Raw genomic sequence first — 14,407 nt, forward strand, 5'->3', positions numbered from 1 at the left:
TTTAATTGTGGTAAATTAGGACACCTGAAAAGGGATTTCAGACAAGGATTTTATAGGAATAATACCTCATCTGGGAATGGGAAGAATAGGAAATCTTGGCCTTCAGGTAAATGTAGGAGTTGTGGTAAAGGATGAATTTGAACCAATGAATGCAGATCAGCAGCAAACAGATAAGGCAATCTGATACCATTGGGAAACTCCATGAGAGCCTTCTCACAGGCCCCCCAAGCCAAAAGTATCATAGTCATTCCCAGTAACAATGAGGGACATGGCACACCAGGAAAATTAAAAATTCTAGAAGCTTCTGGGCAAGACCATAAGGTTCTAAATGATGGCTCAAATTTGGAGGTATATAAGAAATTCAATTAGGAAATAAGCATATATTTTGGCAAACCTCTATAAAATATCACAGACCAAAGCTGAGAGTACGTATAAATGCAATCATGATTGTTGGCTTGATAGACACAGAGCAGATGTAAGTATCATCACTCCAGAATCATGGTATCCAGATTGGCCTCTTCAAGAGGCAGATGTTCAATTACTAAGAATTGGAACCATATCTTGAGTTAAACAAAGCATGAGATGGGTTAACTGTATTGGTCCAGAAGGTCAAAGAGGAAAGTTAAGGCCACATGTAGATGATATTGCAATAAATTTATGGGGCTGTGACCTTCTAAAGCAATGGAATACCCAGATTAACATTTCTGCAGTCCCATGAACTCATAATTCTGGGAAGGATGCAGTAAGATACTATGCATGAAGAATTCCTGCCATTGAGGCTGTATAATAACATAAAGCAACTAACAAACCTTTAGAGGTACCAAAAATCCTACCTTTAAAATGGATAACTGAGAAGCCAATATGTGTTAAGCAATGGCCTCTAGCAGAAGATAAATTGCAGGCTTTAGAATGATTGGTACAGGAGCAATTAAATGCTTGACATATTGAGGAGTCAACTAGCCCTTGGAATTCTCTTGTGTTTGTTGTGAAAAAGAAATCTGACAATGAGGTTTGACTAAAAAGCCAATGACAATGGCACTGAGTTTTGATTTTACTGCATGGACTGGCCTTGTGGGAGCCTAGTCTGTTTGGATGCTCAACTTCCTAGACCTGGATGGAGGGTGGGAGGAACATGGACTTCCCACAGGGAAGGAAACCATGACTGCTCTTAGGACTGGAGAGGGAGGGGAAGAGAGTGGGGGGAGTGGGAGGGAAATGGGAGGAGGGAAGGAGGTGGACATTTTTAATAAATAAATAAATAAATAATTCTGGTAAATGAAGAATGGTGACAGATCTAAGGGCTGTAAACAAGGCAATTCAACCTATGGGCCCTCTACATTCTGGAATTCCTCTGCTTTCTCTGTTACCAAAAGGATGGCCTCTTATAGTTATTGATATAAAGGATTGCTTCTTTAGTATACCTTTTTAAGGAAAGAATATAGAAAAATTGCCTTCACAGTGCCTAGTTATTATAACTCTCAGCCTATTAGGAGTTACCAGTGGACTTTACTCTCATAGGCCATGCTCAATAACCCAACCCTGTGTCAAAACTTTGTGAGTTAGCCATTGGAAATAATATGTAAGCAATTACCTAAGTCTATAATTTACCATGACATGGATGATATTTTGCTAACTGATTCAAATATAGATACTCTAGAAAGAATGTTTGAGTAAGTAAAGACAGTTTTGCCTAAATGGGGATTACAACCCGCTTCTGAAAATACTCAAAGAGGAGGTTCTCTTAATTATTTAGGTTACCAAATAGGTTTATACAAAATTAGAAAAAATTAGGAGAGACAGGTTAAGACTCTTAATGACTTTCCAAGATTATTAGGAAATATTTCTAGTCTACAACCAGCTGTTGGAATAACACCCGATCTAATAGTTCATTTCAACAAAACCTTAGATGGTGATAAACATTTGAATAGTCCTAGAGAATTAATAGCTGAAGCAGAAAAGGAACTGACAATGGTTGAAGGAGGCATATGTGGATAGGATGAATCCAAATCTTAGTTGTATTCTCGTCATATTGCCTTCCAGAATTTCTCCTACAGGAATTTTCATGCAGAGGGAAGATAATATTTTAGAATGGATCTTTTAACCACACAAACCAAGTAAAAAATTAAAAACCTATGCAGAAAAGATCTCTGAATTAATTATAAAAGTTAAACTGAGACTTTGTCAACTAGCAGGTATAGACCCAACAGAAATTATAGTGCCTTTCACTACTGATGAAATAAAAAAGTTATGGGAAGACAACAAACCATGGCAAAGGGATTTTGCTAATTCTTTGGAAGAAATTGATAGCAATTATTCCCAAAGTGGTAGACTTAACCTTATAAAAAAAACTTGTTGGATTCTTCCTTGAATTATACGTGATGCTCCAGTAACTGGAGCCCTACATTTTATACTGATGCTAATAAATCAGGGAAGGCAGGTTATAAATCAGACAAATTGAGTAAGGTATCACAAAGCCCTTATAATTCTGTCCAGAAGGATGACTTATATTCCATTTTCATGGTGCTAAAGTATTTTAAAGAACCGCTTAATATAGTTACAGATTCACAATATGAAAAATACCTTGTCTGTTGAAACTGCTGAATTTATACCATATGATACAGAGTTGAATTCATTGTTTATCCAGGTGCAAGACATAATCAGAAATAGGCTTTGTCCTATGTACATAACATACATCTGATCCCATAAGGGTCTGCCAGGTTCTTTAGGACAAGGTAATGCAGAAATTGATTAATTATTGATTGGAAGCATGTTGCAGGCCTCAGAATTTCATAAAAAATATATCAATAGCAAAGGTTTCAAGAAAGTTTTCTATTGCATGACAACAAGCTAAGGAGATCATAAAGAGATGCACCACTTGCTCTTTCTATAACCAAACACTGCTACCTGCAGGTATTAATCTGAAGGGTACTAAAAGAAATAAAATCTGGCAGATGGATGTGTTCCCCTTTGCAGAATTTGGAAAATTAAAATATGTACATTACACCACTTACACTTATTCAGGCTTTCAATGGGCAACTGCTTTAACCTCAGAAAAATCTGATTCAGAAATCACACATTTATTAGAGGTTATGGCCATCATGCATATATATGCACAAATAAAAACAGATAATGGTCCAGCTTATGTCTCTAGGAAAATTAAATGTTTTTTGCTTATTATAATATTAATCATATTACAGGTATACCATACAATTCTACAGGTCAAGCAGTCATAGAAAGATCAAATCGAACCATAAAGGATATGTTAAATAAACAGAAAGAGGTGGAAAATGCCCCCAGAAATAGATTACATAATGCCTTATTAACCTTGAATTTTCGTAATGCTAATGAGAAATAAACAACAGCAGCAGAAAGACATTGGATAATGGAAAAGTCTGCAGAACTAAATCAATCGGTTTATTTCAAGGATGTGCTGACCTCACAATGGAAGCCAGGAGTTGTGATATGTTGGGGAAGGGGTTTTGCTCTTATTTCCATAAAAGAAGAAAAATTGTGGGTACCATCAAAATTAATAATGTTTCAGTTTGAAGAGAAGAAACCTCTTGGAAAGGAGACATGACAGCCCATTAACAATGATGATAATCATACAGGTGGTAAGAAAAACATATAGGTTGGGGGTAGGGTGGTGTTCTTGTCTTTGAAGGAAAACACTCATCTTCAAAATATTCAAGGGGCACTGGATATTTAAATACTGACAGATGGAAAAAATTACTACCCAATATGGTTCACCAATAAAAAACAAATAGATATATATATAGATATAGATATATATATAGATATAGATATAGATATAGACAGAGACAGAGACAGAGACAGAGATAGAGATAGAGATAGAGATGTGTGTATGTATATGTGTATGTATATATACAAATTATTACTTACGGAACCTATTTAACTGTACATTTCTACCTCTGATTAAGATACTTATATACTATACACACACACACACACACATATATATATATATATTGCCATATTGCAGTATATTGTTTACATTTGGAGGTCATTGTCCTCATGTATTGCACAGTTTTTTATTGTCTTAGTCTTTAAGTTAGATAGGTTTTAAGAATTATAGAATAATAGTTATCTATGTTCGTCATATTTATAGTTAGACTAATTGAGTTTTTTAGATACATAGAGGTTATATTCTGTATAAATAGATAATCTTCAACCTCTTTAAAGAGCTGTAGAAAATGGCATTTAATCTAACTTAGAGTTCTGTGGTAGTGGGACACAATCGCTCCTGGCAACACCGATCTATTCCCCAGAGATTGTTGAGAACCAAGGACACTCCACTTGGAGATTGTCTTCTTCTTGGCAAAACTGGCCTCTGGGCAAGGAACTGCCAATACCTCACTACTGACAAAATACATAGTATTCATAAATGGATAAGCAGAACTCTTAAATCTTGCCAAGACTGGGTAAGATAGTTTTGAAAATAATTCTTGCCTTTAAAAATAATCTATCAGATATTCTAGGCATTAGCCAAAGTTGGTTGCTTTGATGCCGTAAATGTGACTTTGGGTGATTGTGCAGGTAGCCAGTTGTCTCTGTGATTTGTTGCATGTTTTGGAAGCTGTTTGATTGTACTTCACTTTCTAATTACTCAGGTAAAATTATTTCCCTTCTCGGATCTCCAATGGGGTTGAAGACTAGATGAATATTGTTACTTTCCTCTCATGACTTGGCCAAGTTATTTATTATACAAGACTTAAGCAAGTTAGAATAGAGTATTTTTTTATTGCATATAATTTTGTAGCAGGTTTAGAACTCTCTTACTTGAAAAAAAGGGGGAAGTGCTGCAGAATCTCCTTACCCTCCTTCAGCTAATAGCCTTCAAGATTCCAGCCCACTTGGGCGTTTTCTCCCTGGCTTGAAAGAGCAGCTGTGGCTGTCTGCTCCCTCTCCTGCTTCGGACTCCACTTCTGGCTACCAAACACTTTTCCTGGTTATGCAGGAGGCTGTTGTCTAGTACAGTGATTTTTAAGTTTTTCCCTTTAAATAAATAACCATTTTATTAATCATAATTTCAAACTGGAGTGGGATTGTTTTGTGACTTACTCCTTAAACCAACAACATATAATCATTGTCCTGCCTACAGTAACTGAGCACACAGGTCCTCACCATGGAATCGAGCTGGATTGTTCTCTTCCTCATCTCAGCAACTATAGGTAAGGGCATTCCAGTACCAAACCTTCAGAAGAAACAGGGACTAAAGTGGCAATGATACTTAAAATGCCTTTTCTCCACAGGTGTCCACTCCCTGGCCCAGCTGCAGCAGTGTAAGCCTGAGTTGTGAAAACCTGGGGCCCCAGTGAGTTGTCCTGTTCTGACTATACTTTCACTAACTAGTTTATTACCTGGGTGAAGCAGAGGACTGCAAAAGGCCTTGAGTGGATTGGATGAATTGATCCTGTAGATGGTTAAACTAAATACGCTCAGAAGTTCCAGGGACAGACCACACTGACTGCAGACACATTCTCTAGCACAGCCTACATACAGCTCAGCAGCAGCAGCAGACTCTGCAGTCTATTACTGTGTGAGACACAGTGTTGCAGCCACATCCTGAGTGTGTCAGAAGCCCAGAAGTAGCAAGAAGCAGTTCTGGGACAAAGATGAAAGAGAATATTAGACTGGAGTCTTGCTCATTTGATTGTCCATTTTCTGCCTCATCCTCATAGTACTATAGTTTTTCAATTTTTTATATTACAAATATAAATAATATGATGTTGATTGATCAAGTCCTCATGTACATCATACTGTGACAATTTCTTCACCAACAACCATCTTCATTGACAAGTACATTATTTAATAAAATAATAAAACCTGAAAGCTGTAATTGTGCATTGCGACAAAAATACCTCTGTATTATCAAAGACGAGGCTCTTTGTCAGGGTAGCTTTCAATAAACTAAAATACGAATTTTGCAAAAATGGCTAAATAAATAAAGTCTGGATGAACAAAAATATTTTCATGTTCTTAAATGTTACTTAACCTCCAGTGTTTATTTAAGTCTGCCTTTGTGTTCCAGCAGAAGTCCAGTGTCTTAGAATGTAAGATATGTATAAAAATGCACAGCCACATTAGTGTAATTCCTGCAAGTTGATATTATTAAAGTACTTTTCAAAAAATCATTAAGCCAATCAATGCCCTTTCTAATTGAGGTAGGTTATGAGATCATACATTATTCCTTGGTCCCATATTTACTTCCTTCATGGTCTCAGAAACCTGTCCTACAGTCTCGGGTCTTAAAAGAACATGAACCTATACATCAATTCTCACAGGCCATTAGATACCTGGTGGTCATCTTGTTGTATAGTGTGTCTGGATTTTGGCCTGGTGGAGTGCTTGTAGACTCCCTCCATCAGTTGAGCTGTCTATCAACTTCATCATCAGTGGTGACTGCTACAGACAGATCTCATAACACCTAAAGAAAAGACTGGGATTCGTGGAGATGTGGAAAACAGCTATGCTCAGCTCACCATTCATCCTTGAATCACCTACTCAACATCACCTTAGGACACTGAAAATAGATGTCAGAGTCATAGTTTGGGCACTGTATGTCAACTCATATATAAACTTATATTAGCTGATTCTCCAAACCAGCAGGTGGCACTGTAGATCCATCCACCAATGCCTGAGAAACAAAAGATAGCAGAAGCTGATAATGAAGGGCACTGACTGATTTCCTCTGTGGATTCCATTGCAAACATCATTATATTCAGAGACTGTGGAGTAGTTGAAATGTGAGATCCCTGTGCTACAATACTTGAGAACTTCTTTGTTTAATACAATCAATAAATGAGGTCAAACTGTAATATATGAGAGAAATTTGAATCCTATTGCCACTGGGTAGGAAACTAGGTAATGAACCACTCATTATTATAGGTAAAGAATAATTGGGCCTCAGGATCATGGGAAATATATCTGCGGAAACTGTCCCAAAAATACAGAGCTGACACCTTAGGTGTGTCCACAGTTCTGCAGACCTCTGGTAATGAATGGACCACAGCAATCTCCAGAGTTCTATGCTAGTGTCTGATGGGAACAGGATGGTCAATTCATCTTCACAGCATCACTGCTATGGTTGACTCTGAGGAGGATCCGATGGCCGATGAACCATTGAGATGTGGGTCACATTAACAAACATGGATGTGATGACATTGTGGGATGGGAGAGCTCTGTCTGCAAAGGTGCAATAATGGAACAGGGAATGCATTTCCCCAGACCGGTTTAGGACTTGGAACTCACCATCCCACTGACTAACTCAGAAAACCTTTACCTTTATTTTTCAGATTACTGCTTTGATAGAAAGAAAGCTCTTCAGCATTCATGTGTAAATTTCAGATATTATGTGTGTAAATACAGTGATGTGCACCTAGCTCACAGTATAACATTAATATTCTCCTGTTCACTGTCCCTGAGCACATAGTTTCTCAGCATGTACTACAGTTAGATCATCCTCTATTTGTTGTTAGTAGCTACAAGTAAGTGTGTTCCCAAAACCGGGCTTGGCGTGAAGACACAAAATGCAGTGAAAATGGCATTCTTTCCAAATTTTCTACTCCCACCTTCAGCTACAGAAACCTATGGCTGAACTGAGAAATCCTGGAGGCATATTAAATGTGTTCTGCAAGGAATTTTACTTATATCTTCCCTACTGCATATTGCAGAATCATGAACATGGGCTAGAAAGGACTGGATGGAATCCCAAACATTAATGGAATGAAGCATGGACAGAAATTGGAGGATCGAGCTCCTTTAGATGTAGACACAATGCCTAAGACTTCCTACATGGAGCTCAGAAGTCTGATATGAGTAGTCTGTCATCTATTACTGTGTAAGACACAGTGTCATGTCCAGAGCTGAGCTGGTTCAGAAACTCTGAAGGAGCAGGAGGCTGTCTTGGGATAAAAGGATAGGAAAGGGTAACCTAAAGACTTGCTCAAAACTTGTGGTTAAGTATTGATGAAAGCAACAATAGGTCTAAAATTAATTCTCATTGTATTTCCTAATCACCATGCCGGCAAAAATTAGTTTTAAATTTGTAAAGTTGACCCACATACTCCCCTGCTCCTGTCAGTGTCAACACATGTGTCTGCCATAGTTGGGTCAACACTTTAGAAGAGAAATGTTTGATCACACGTTAAATAAATGTCTAACTCCTAGGACACGACCAATATTGCTGCTGGAATATTAATAATACTGATTCATCAATCCAATGCATATTTATATGCTTTGAGACATATATTCAGAGTTTAAGCATTTCACAGAGACTCCTCCAGTCCCAATAACTTTCCCTGTAATCACAAAGCCTGTTACATATTGTGATACTCAATTTGTCCACCTTAGGGGAAGATGCTCTTATGATTTCTCCACAATCACAGAGAGTCCAGGACTTTGTGAATGAATTCCCTGATGAGAACAGGATGTCTCTATGAATCTATACTGCTTAATCAGGCAAGTATTTCTCTATTAGCACCCATGATAGGCATCAGCATTCCACCACCATGCTGTTTTCCTTCCTTCCTCTCCCTCCAATCCCTACCTGCATTTTCCCCTGTTCCCCCATCCAGTTCTCCATTTCTATTCAGTGGAGGGCAAGTTTCCCATGAATAACAATAAAATATGGCATTTCAATTTGGTGAGGCAACTCAATATGAGGAAAAGTGTCCCAAAAGCCAATAAAAGTGTGAGAGACAGCTGCCATCCCACTTTTCAGAGTCCTACATGACCAAGTTATGTAACTTGTGCCTAGGTCAGCTCAATGCAGGCTCTCTGCTTTTCAGTTAAGACTCTGTGAGCCCTTTATGAGCTTACATCGATTCTTTGGCTTTTCTTGTGTTTGTGACATCTCTGGAATCTACAATCTTTCCTCTCCCTCTTCTACCGGATTACCTGAGTCAGACTAATGTTTGACTGTGGATCTCTTCATTTGTTTCCATTAACTCTTTTATGAAGCCTCTCTGACGACAACTGGACTAGGCAACAATCTATGAGTATATCAGAATAGCATTAATAATCATTTCATTTTTTTCACAGTCACGTGTCCTTTTATCTTAACTAACTGAGCTATTCACCCTCTGAATTTTGGCCCTCCAAGCAGTGTCAAGAGTGGGCTCCCTTGCATGGCATGGGTCTCAAGATAGACCATTCATTGCTTGAGCACTCCCACAATTTCTGTGCCACCTATACCCTATATCTTGCAGCCATAAAAAATTTTAGGCTGTGTGTTTGTGGATGGATTGCTGTCCCAGTCCCTCCACTGAAAGTCTTACATGCTTATGGGAAATTGTTAGTTAAGATTCTGCATCTCCCATTGTTAGCATTCCCAGTCAGGGTCACCTTCATAAATTCCAGGGAATTTCTATTGTGATAGCTGTCTATCTTGTCCCTGAGATGCTTCTCATATTCAGCTGTCTCTCCCCGTACTTTCTTCTCTACATCTTCCATACTTTTGACCCCATCTGTTACTGTCCCACATTAAGCCTCACCTCCAACCATGGTATCTATTCTATTTCCCATCCCAGGGAGATTCGTGTGTTACCCCTTGAACTCTCTGTGTTACATTGATTACCTGTGGCTTCTCCTATACAGATAATATCCACTTACAAATGAGTACATGCCATGTTTATCTTTTGAGGTCTTGGTTACCTCACTCAGGATGAATTTTTCTAGTTCTATCCATTTGTCTACAAATTTCATGATGTCATTTTTTAATAGCTGAGTATTTCTCCACTGTGTAAATGTATCACAATTTCTTTATCCATTCTTTGTTTGAAGGCCATCTAGTTTGCTTCCAGTTTCTGGCTATTATGTATAATGCTGCTACGAACATAGTTGAGCAAATGTCTTTATTAGGGATGAGTGTCCTTTGGGTATATGCATGAGGTTGGTATAGTTAGATCTTGAGGAAGGGGTTTACCATTTCAGAGAATCTGACATAATGATTTCCAAAGAGGCTTCACAAATTTGCACTCCCCTCATCAGTGGAAGAGAGGTTCTTTTCCTTTATATCCTCATCTGTATGATGTGTTTCTTGTGATTTTAATTTTATTCATTCTGACAGGTGTAATATGGAATCACAGAGTCATTTTTATTGGGAATCTCTGTGGGCCAGCCTCAGTGTTTCCTCCTTGTTCAAGATGGCTAACAATATTGAAAATTTCTTAAGTGCTTCCCCATCATTTGAGATTCCTCTGTGGAAGATTCTCTGTTTAGATCTATAGCATATTTTTCTATTGAACTTTTTATTGATTTTTTGAGCTTTACATATTTTTCTACCCCTCCCCCCCGCCTCTCACCTCCCCTTCAACCCTTCCCCGAGATACACGTGCTCCCAATTTACTAAGGAGAACTTTTCTTTTACTATTTCCCATTTAGATTATATCTATGTATGTTTCTCTTAGGGCCCTCATTGCTGTCTAGGTTTTCTGGGAATTGTGATTTGTGGGCTGGTTTTCTTTGTTTTATGTTTAAAAGCTAGTTATAAGTGAGGTTATGTCATAATTGTCTTTTTGGGTCTGGGTTACTTACTCAAAATGATGTTTTCTAGCTCCATCTACTTTCCTGCAAAATTAAAGATGTCGTCATTTTTTTCTGCTGTGTAATACTCCATTTCGTAAATATACCACATCCTCCATCACCATTCTTTGGTTGAGGGGCATTTAAGTTATGGGCTCATATATGTTTATAGCAGCATTGCTTTTCTTAGCCAGAACCCAGAATTATTTTTTTTTATGTCTAGTCTTGAGTTCTTTATATATTTTGATTGTTAACCCTCTTTTTGATGTGGAGTTGGTAAAGATCTTTACCAATCTGTAAATCGCCATTTAGTTATTTTTATAGTTTCCGTTGCCTTACAAAAGCTTTTTAGTTTCATCAGGTGCCATTTGTTAATTGGTGATCTTATTGCCTATGCAATTGATGCTCTGTTCAGGAAATTTTCTGCTGTGCCAATGTGTTCAAGGCTATTCCTCACTTTTTGTCAGGAAAAAGTTTTCTTCTGTCAGGTTCAGTGTATCTGGCTTTTTGCTGAGGTCTTTTATCCACTTTCCCTTGGGTTTAGTGCAGGGTGATAGATATGGACCTATTTGCACTCTTCTACATGTTGACAACATTTAGACCACCATTTGTTGAAGTTTTTTTTTTTTCTTTTTTCCATTGTATACCTTTTCTTCCTTCTCAAAAATCTAGTGTCCATAGGTTTGTGGATTTATTTCTGGGCTTTCAGTTCAATTTCATTGATCAACCTGTCTGTTTTTATGTCAACACAATGAAATTTTTATTAACTTTCCCTACAGTACAGATTGAAATCAGGGATTGTGATACCTCCAGAAGTTCTTTTATGTACAAGGTATTTTTAGCTATCAGCAATCTGATTTCTAAAGTCACTACAGAAGTTTACACTTACTTCAACATGTGGCTATAGATTACTCTTTCCCCACATGCATGCCTGTATTTGTGGTCTTTTAATTTTTTGTTTACAGTCATTCTTATTGAGGCAATAATGTATTATTGGTGTTGTTTTAATCTGAATTTCATGGGTGAACTAAGGACTCTGGTTGCAGGCCATAGAGAATCAATCTTGAACTGAACAGGAAATTCTCCCTGCTGGTTATATTTTCTACAGCAGGAAGGTGCTGTGAAGCTTGCAAGTAGAGAAAGACATCAATACTCCCACACAGTACCAGGCCTTGCAGTCTACTCTATCAGCCTCCAGGTAATAGGTACAAATTAATGATTACTGTTACATGCTGAATAACTGCTTTCTAACTGGATTTGTGACTACTCCACAGGAAAGACACCATCCCAGATAAACATGTTCAAAATATCATGACTAGGAATGATACAGCCCAAGTATACTCTAGTTGTATTGCTGATGGTCATGTTGTCTAACTGCCTATAAGTATATATGTTTATATATAATAGATTAGTGCTGGTTTCAGTCTTAATTACAGAAGCATATGTGTGCAGTGTGTAATGATCCTTGTAGACATTCATGACTTGTCAAAGGGCAGAGAATGAATGACTGAGTACTCAGCCACAGTGAATCCTCTGTATCTATCTCCTCTTTCCTCCAAATGAAGAATTATAACAAAACAGAGAATAGAAAGAATATAAGATTCAGAGAATGAGGTTGAAAATCATAGAATTCTATACACAGTTATTGACATGTTTTCATTGCACAAATGACCTCTTATCAGCTGTTGTTACCAGCCCACGTCCTAAACCAAATCAGATCAGTTAAAATTACAGAGTAAAAGCCTGTGGAAAGGCTTAGCAGGTAAATGTATCTCTTGGCCAAACTAACAATATTAATTTTTTTCTGAAATCCACCTCCTAGAAGAAGAGACCCGAACTCCATAAGTTGGCTTCTAAGTTCCTTGGATTATGTGTGCCCTGCCCCTCTACCCCTACTAAACAAAGTTTATCTTAAAAGACTACAACACAGTTGGGGGAGCAACTACTCATGGATCACTGGCAGCTGAGGAGATGTTAGGATTGGAAGAATACGTAGGAAATTAGAAACACTATTTTTAGAAGTTTTCCCACTTGGTCATTACTTATGAGCTAGAAGATAACACCCACCATATAGATACAGACAGCATTTATTAGACTTACTGAGTTGTTTATTAATAAACAAAAGAGATCAATATGTTAGAAGAAAGACTTTTTGTTTTGGGAGATCATAAGGGGAATAAGAGGGACATAGTGGATGAGATTATGATCAAAATATATTGTTTTCATAAATGAAAATTGCAACGGATGAACAAAATTATTCTAAAATAGCAATATTCCATATGTTTAGAATTTTCACATAGGTCTATAATGTCCACTGTACATATTTACCCTGTAAAGTCAACCTATTATTTTTTTGCCTCTCCACATACATTTGCCACTTTTATTCCATTGGACATTTTCAGTTCTATGTCCTTACATATGTGCATTAACAATTATTTCTAACTATACGATATCTAAAAACTACAAATAGGACTTAGAAAATATCAGTTTTTGAGAAGGTCTTAAATTACATGTTATGTCATTACCAACTGCATTCATTTTCCTCAAAGTTATATAACTTCCTTATATATTACTGATGAATAGATTGCTTTATAGCATATATATCATGCTTGCTTGATACGGTCATTTGTTCAAAGACATGTAGTTTGTTTCTATAATTTATCTACTGTAGACAATGCAGCAATAACATTTGTGTGCAAAAATTTGAGACATTTTTACTTTTGATCATTTGTGTAGGTGTTTTAGTATGCAATCTTCTGAAGAGACACTTGCCACCTTCATGTATATGAGAAAAGATTAGAAGTTCTCATAATTTACAAGTTTTGAAATCCTCTTCACGACTACTAACTACATCTTTTGTCACAAGAGGAACAACTGTCTCTGGATGAAGTCTCTTTGTAAATAAACTGAGAGCTTATGCCTTGAAGTTACATCCACAGGTCTGCACAAGGCTTGGGGATATAGTACAGGTTTCATTTACTCAGACAAATTAAAACTGGACTTTACTATCCTCCTGCCTTATTCAAGGTCTTCTACCTCTTTCTTCTAAAGCCGTTCTAGGACCTTCACTGTTCATTAATATACAAATTACATGGTAGATATAGAGATGTCCACACCACAGAACAACATATGATCAGTGTCCTCTCCACAGTCACTGAGCACACAGGTCCTTACCATGGAGTGGAGCTGGATCATTCTCTTCCTCATGTCACTAACAACAGGTAAAGGGGCATTCCAGTTCCAAATCTGAATAGGAAACAGGGACAAAGGTGACAATGACACCTAAACTGTCTTTTCTCTACAGGTGTCCACTCCCAGGTACAGCTGCAGCAGTCTGGGCCTGAGCTTGTGAGGCCTGGGACCTCAGTGAAATTTTCCTGCAGGGCCTCTGACGATATCACTGGTTACTATATTCACTGGGTAAAGCAGAGGCCTGGACAAGGCCTGGAGTGGATTGGATATATTGTTCCTGCATTTATTAATACTGACTACAATCAGAAGTTCCAGGAAAAGGCCACACTGACTGCAGACACATCCTCCAACACAGCCTACATGGAGCTCAGAAGCCTGACTTCTGAAGACTCTGCGATTTATTACTGTGCAACACACAGTGTTGCAACCACATCCTGAGTGTGTCAGAAACCCTGAGGAGCAGGAAGTTGCCCCAGGACTGAGATGGCAGAGACAACTGAAGATTTACACAGAAACTATCTGAGTGTCTGTTTTTCTGCCTCCTCTATAAATAAAATGATGCTAACTGACTGCCATTTACATGTTTCTCTGAAATAAAACATGAAAGAAGGGAAAACTGTGCTACTACATAGTCACAGAATTATCTCTGGATTTGAAGAGGCTTGAACTTTTT

General features: G+C 37.7%; 1 gene segment (V, D, J or C); it reads left to right on the plus strand.

The window, feature by feature from the left end:
* Positions 1-14,172, plus strand: part of LOC126495212 (Ig heavy chain V region 3-like) — a 160,993-nt gene extending 146,821 nt beyond the window's left edge. Inside the window, 1 exon segment of the V gene segment in view lies at positions 13,847-14,172. Coding sequence covers positions 13,847-14,172 — 326 coding nt within the window.
* The last annotated feature ends 235 nt before the right edge of the window (positions 14,173-14,407 follow it).

Source organism: Alexandromys fortis, unplaced genomic scaffold, assembly GCF_014885135.2.
Source record: "Alexandromys fortis isolate MF-2015 unplaced genomic scaffold, M_Fortis_MF-2015_v1.1 scaffold_333, whole genome shotgun sequence".
Classification (NCBI taxonomy): Eukaryota; Metazoa; Chordata; class Mammalia; order Rodentia; family Cricetidae; genus Alexandromys; species Alexandromys fortis.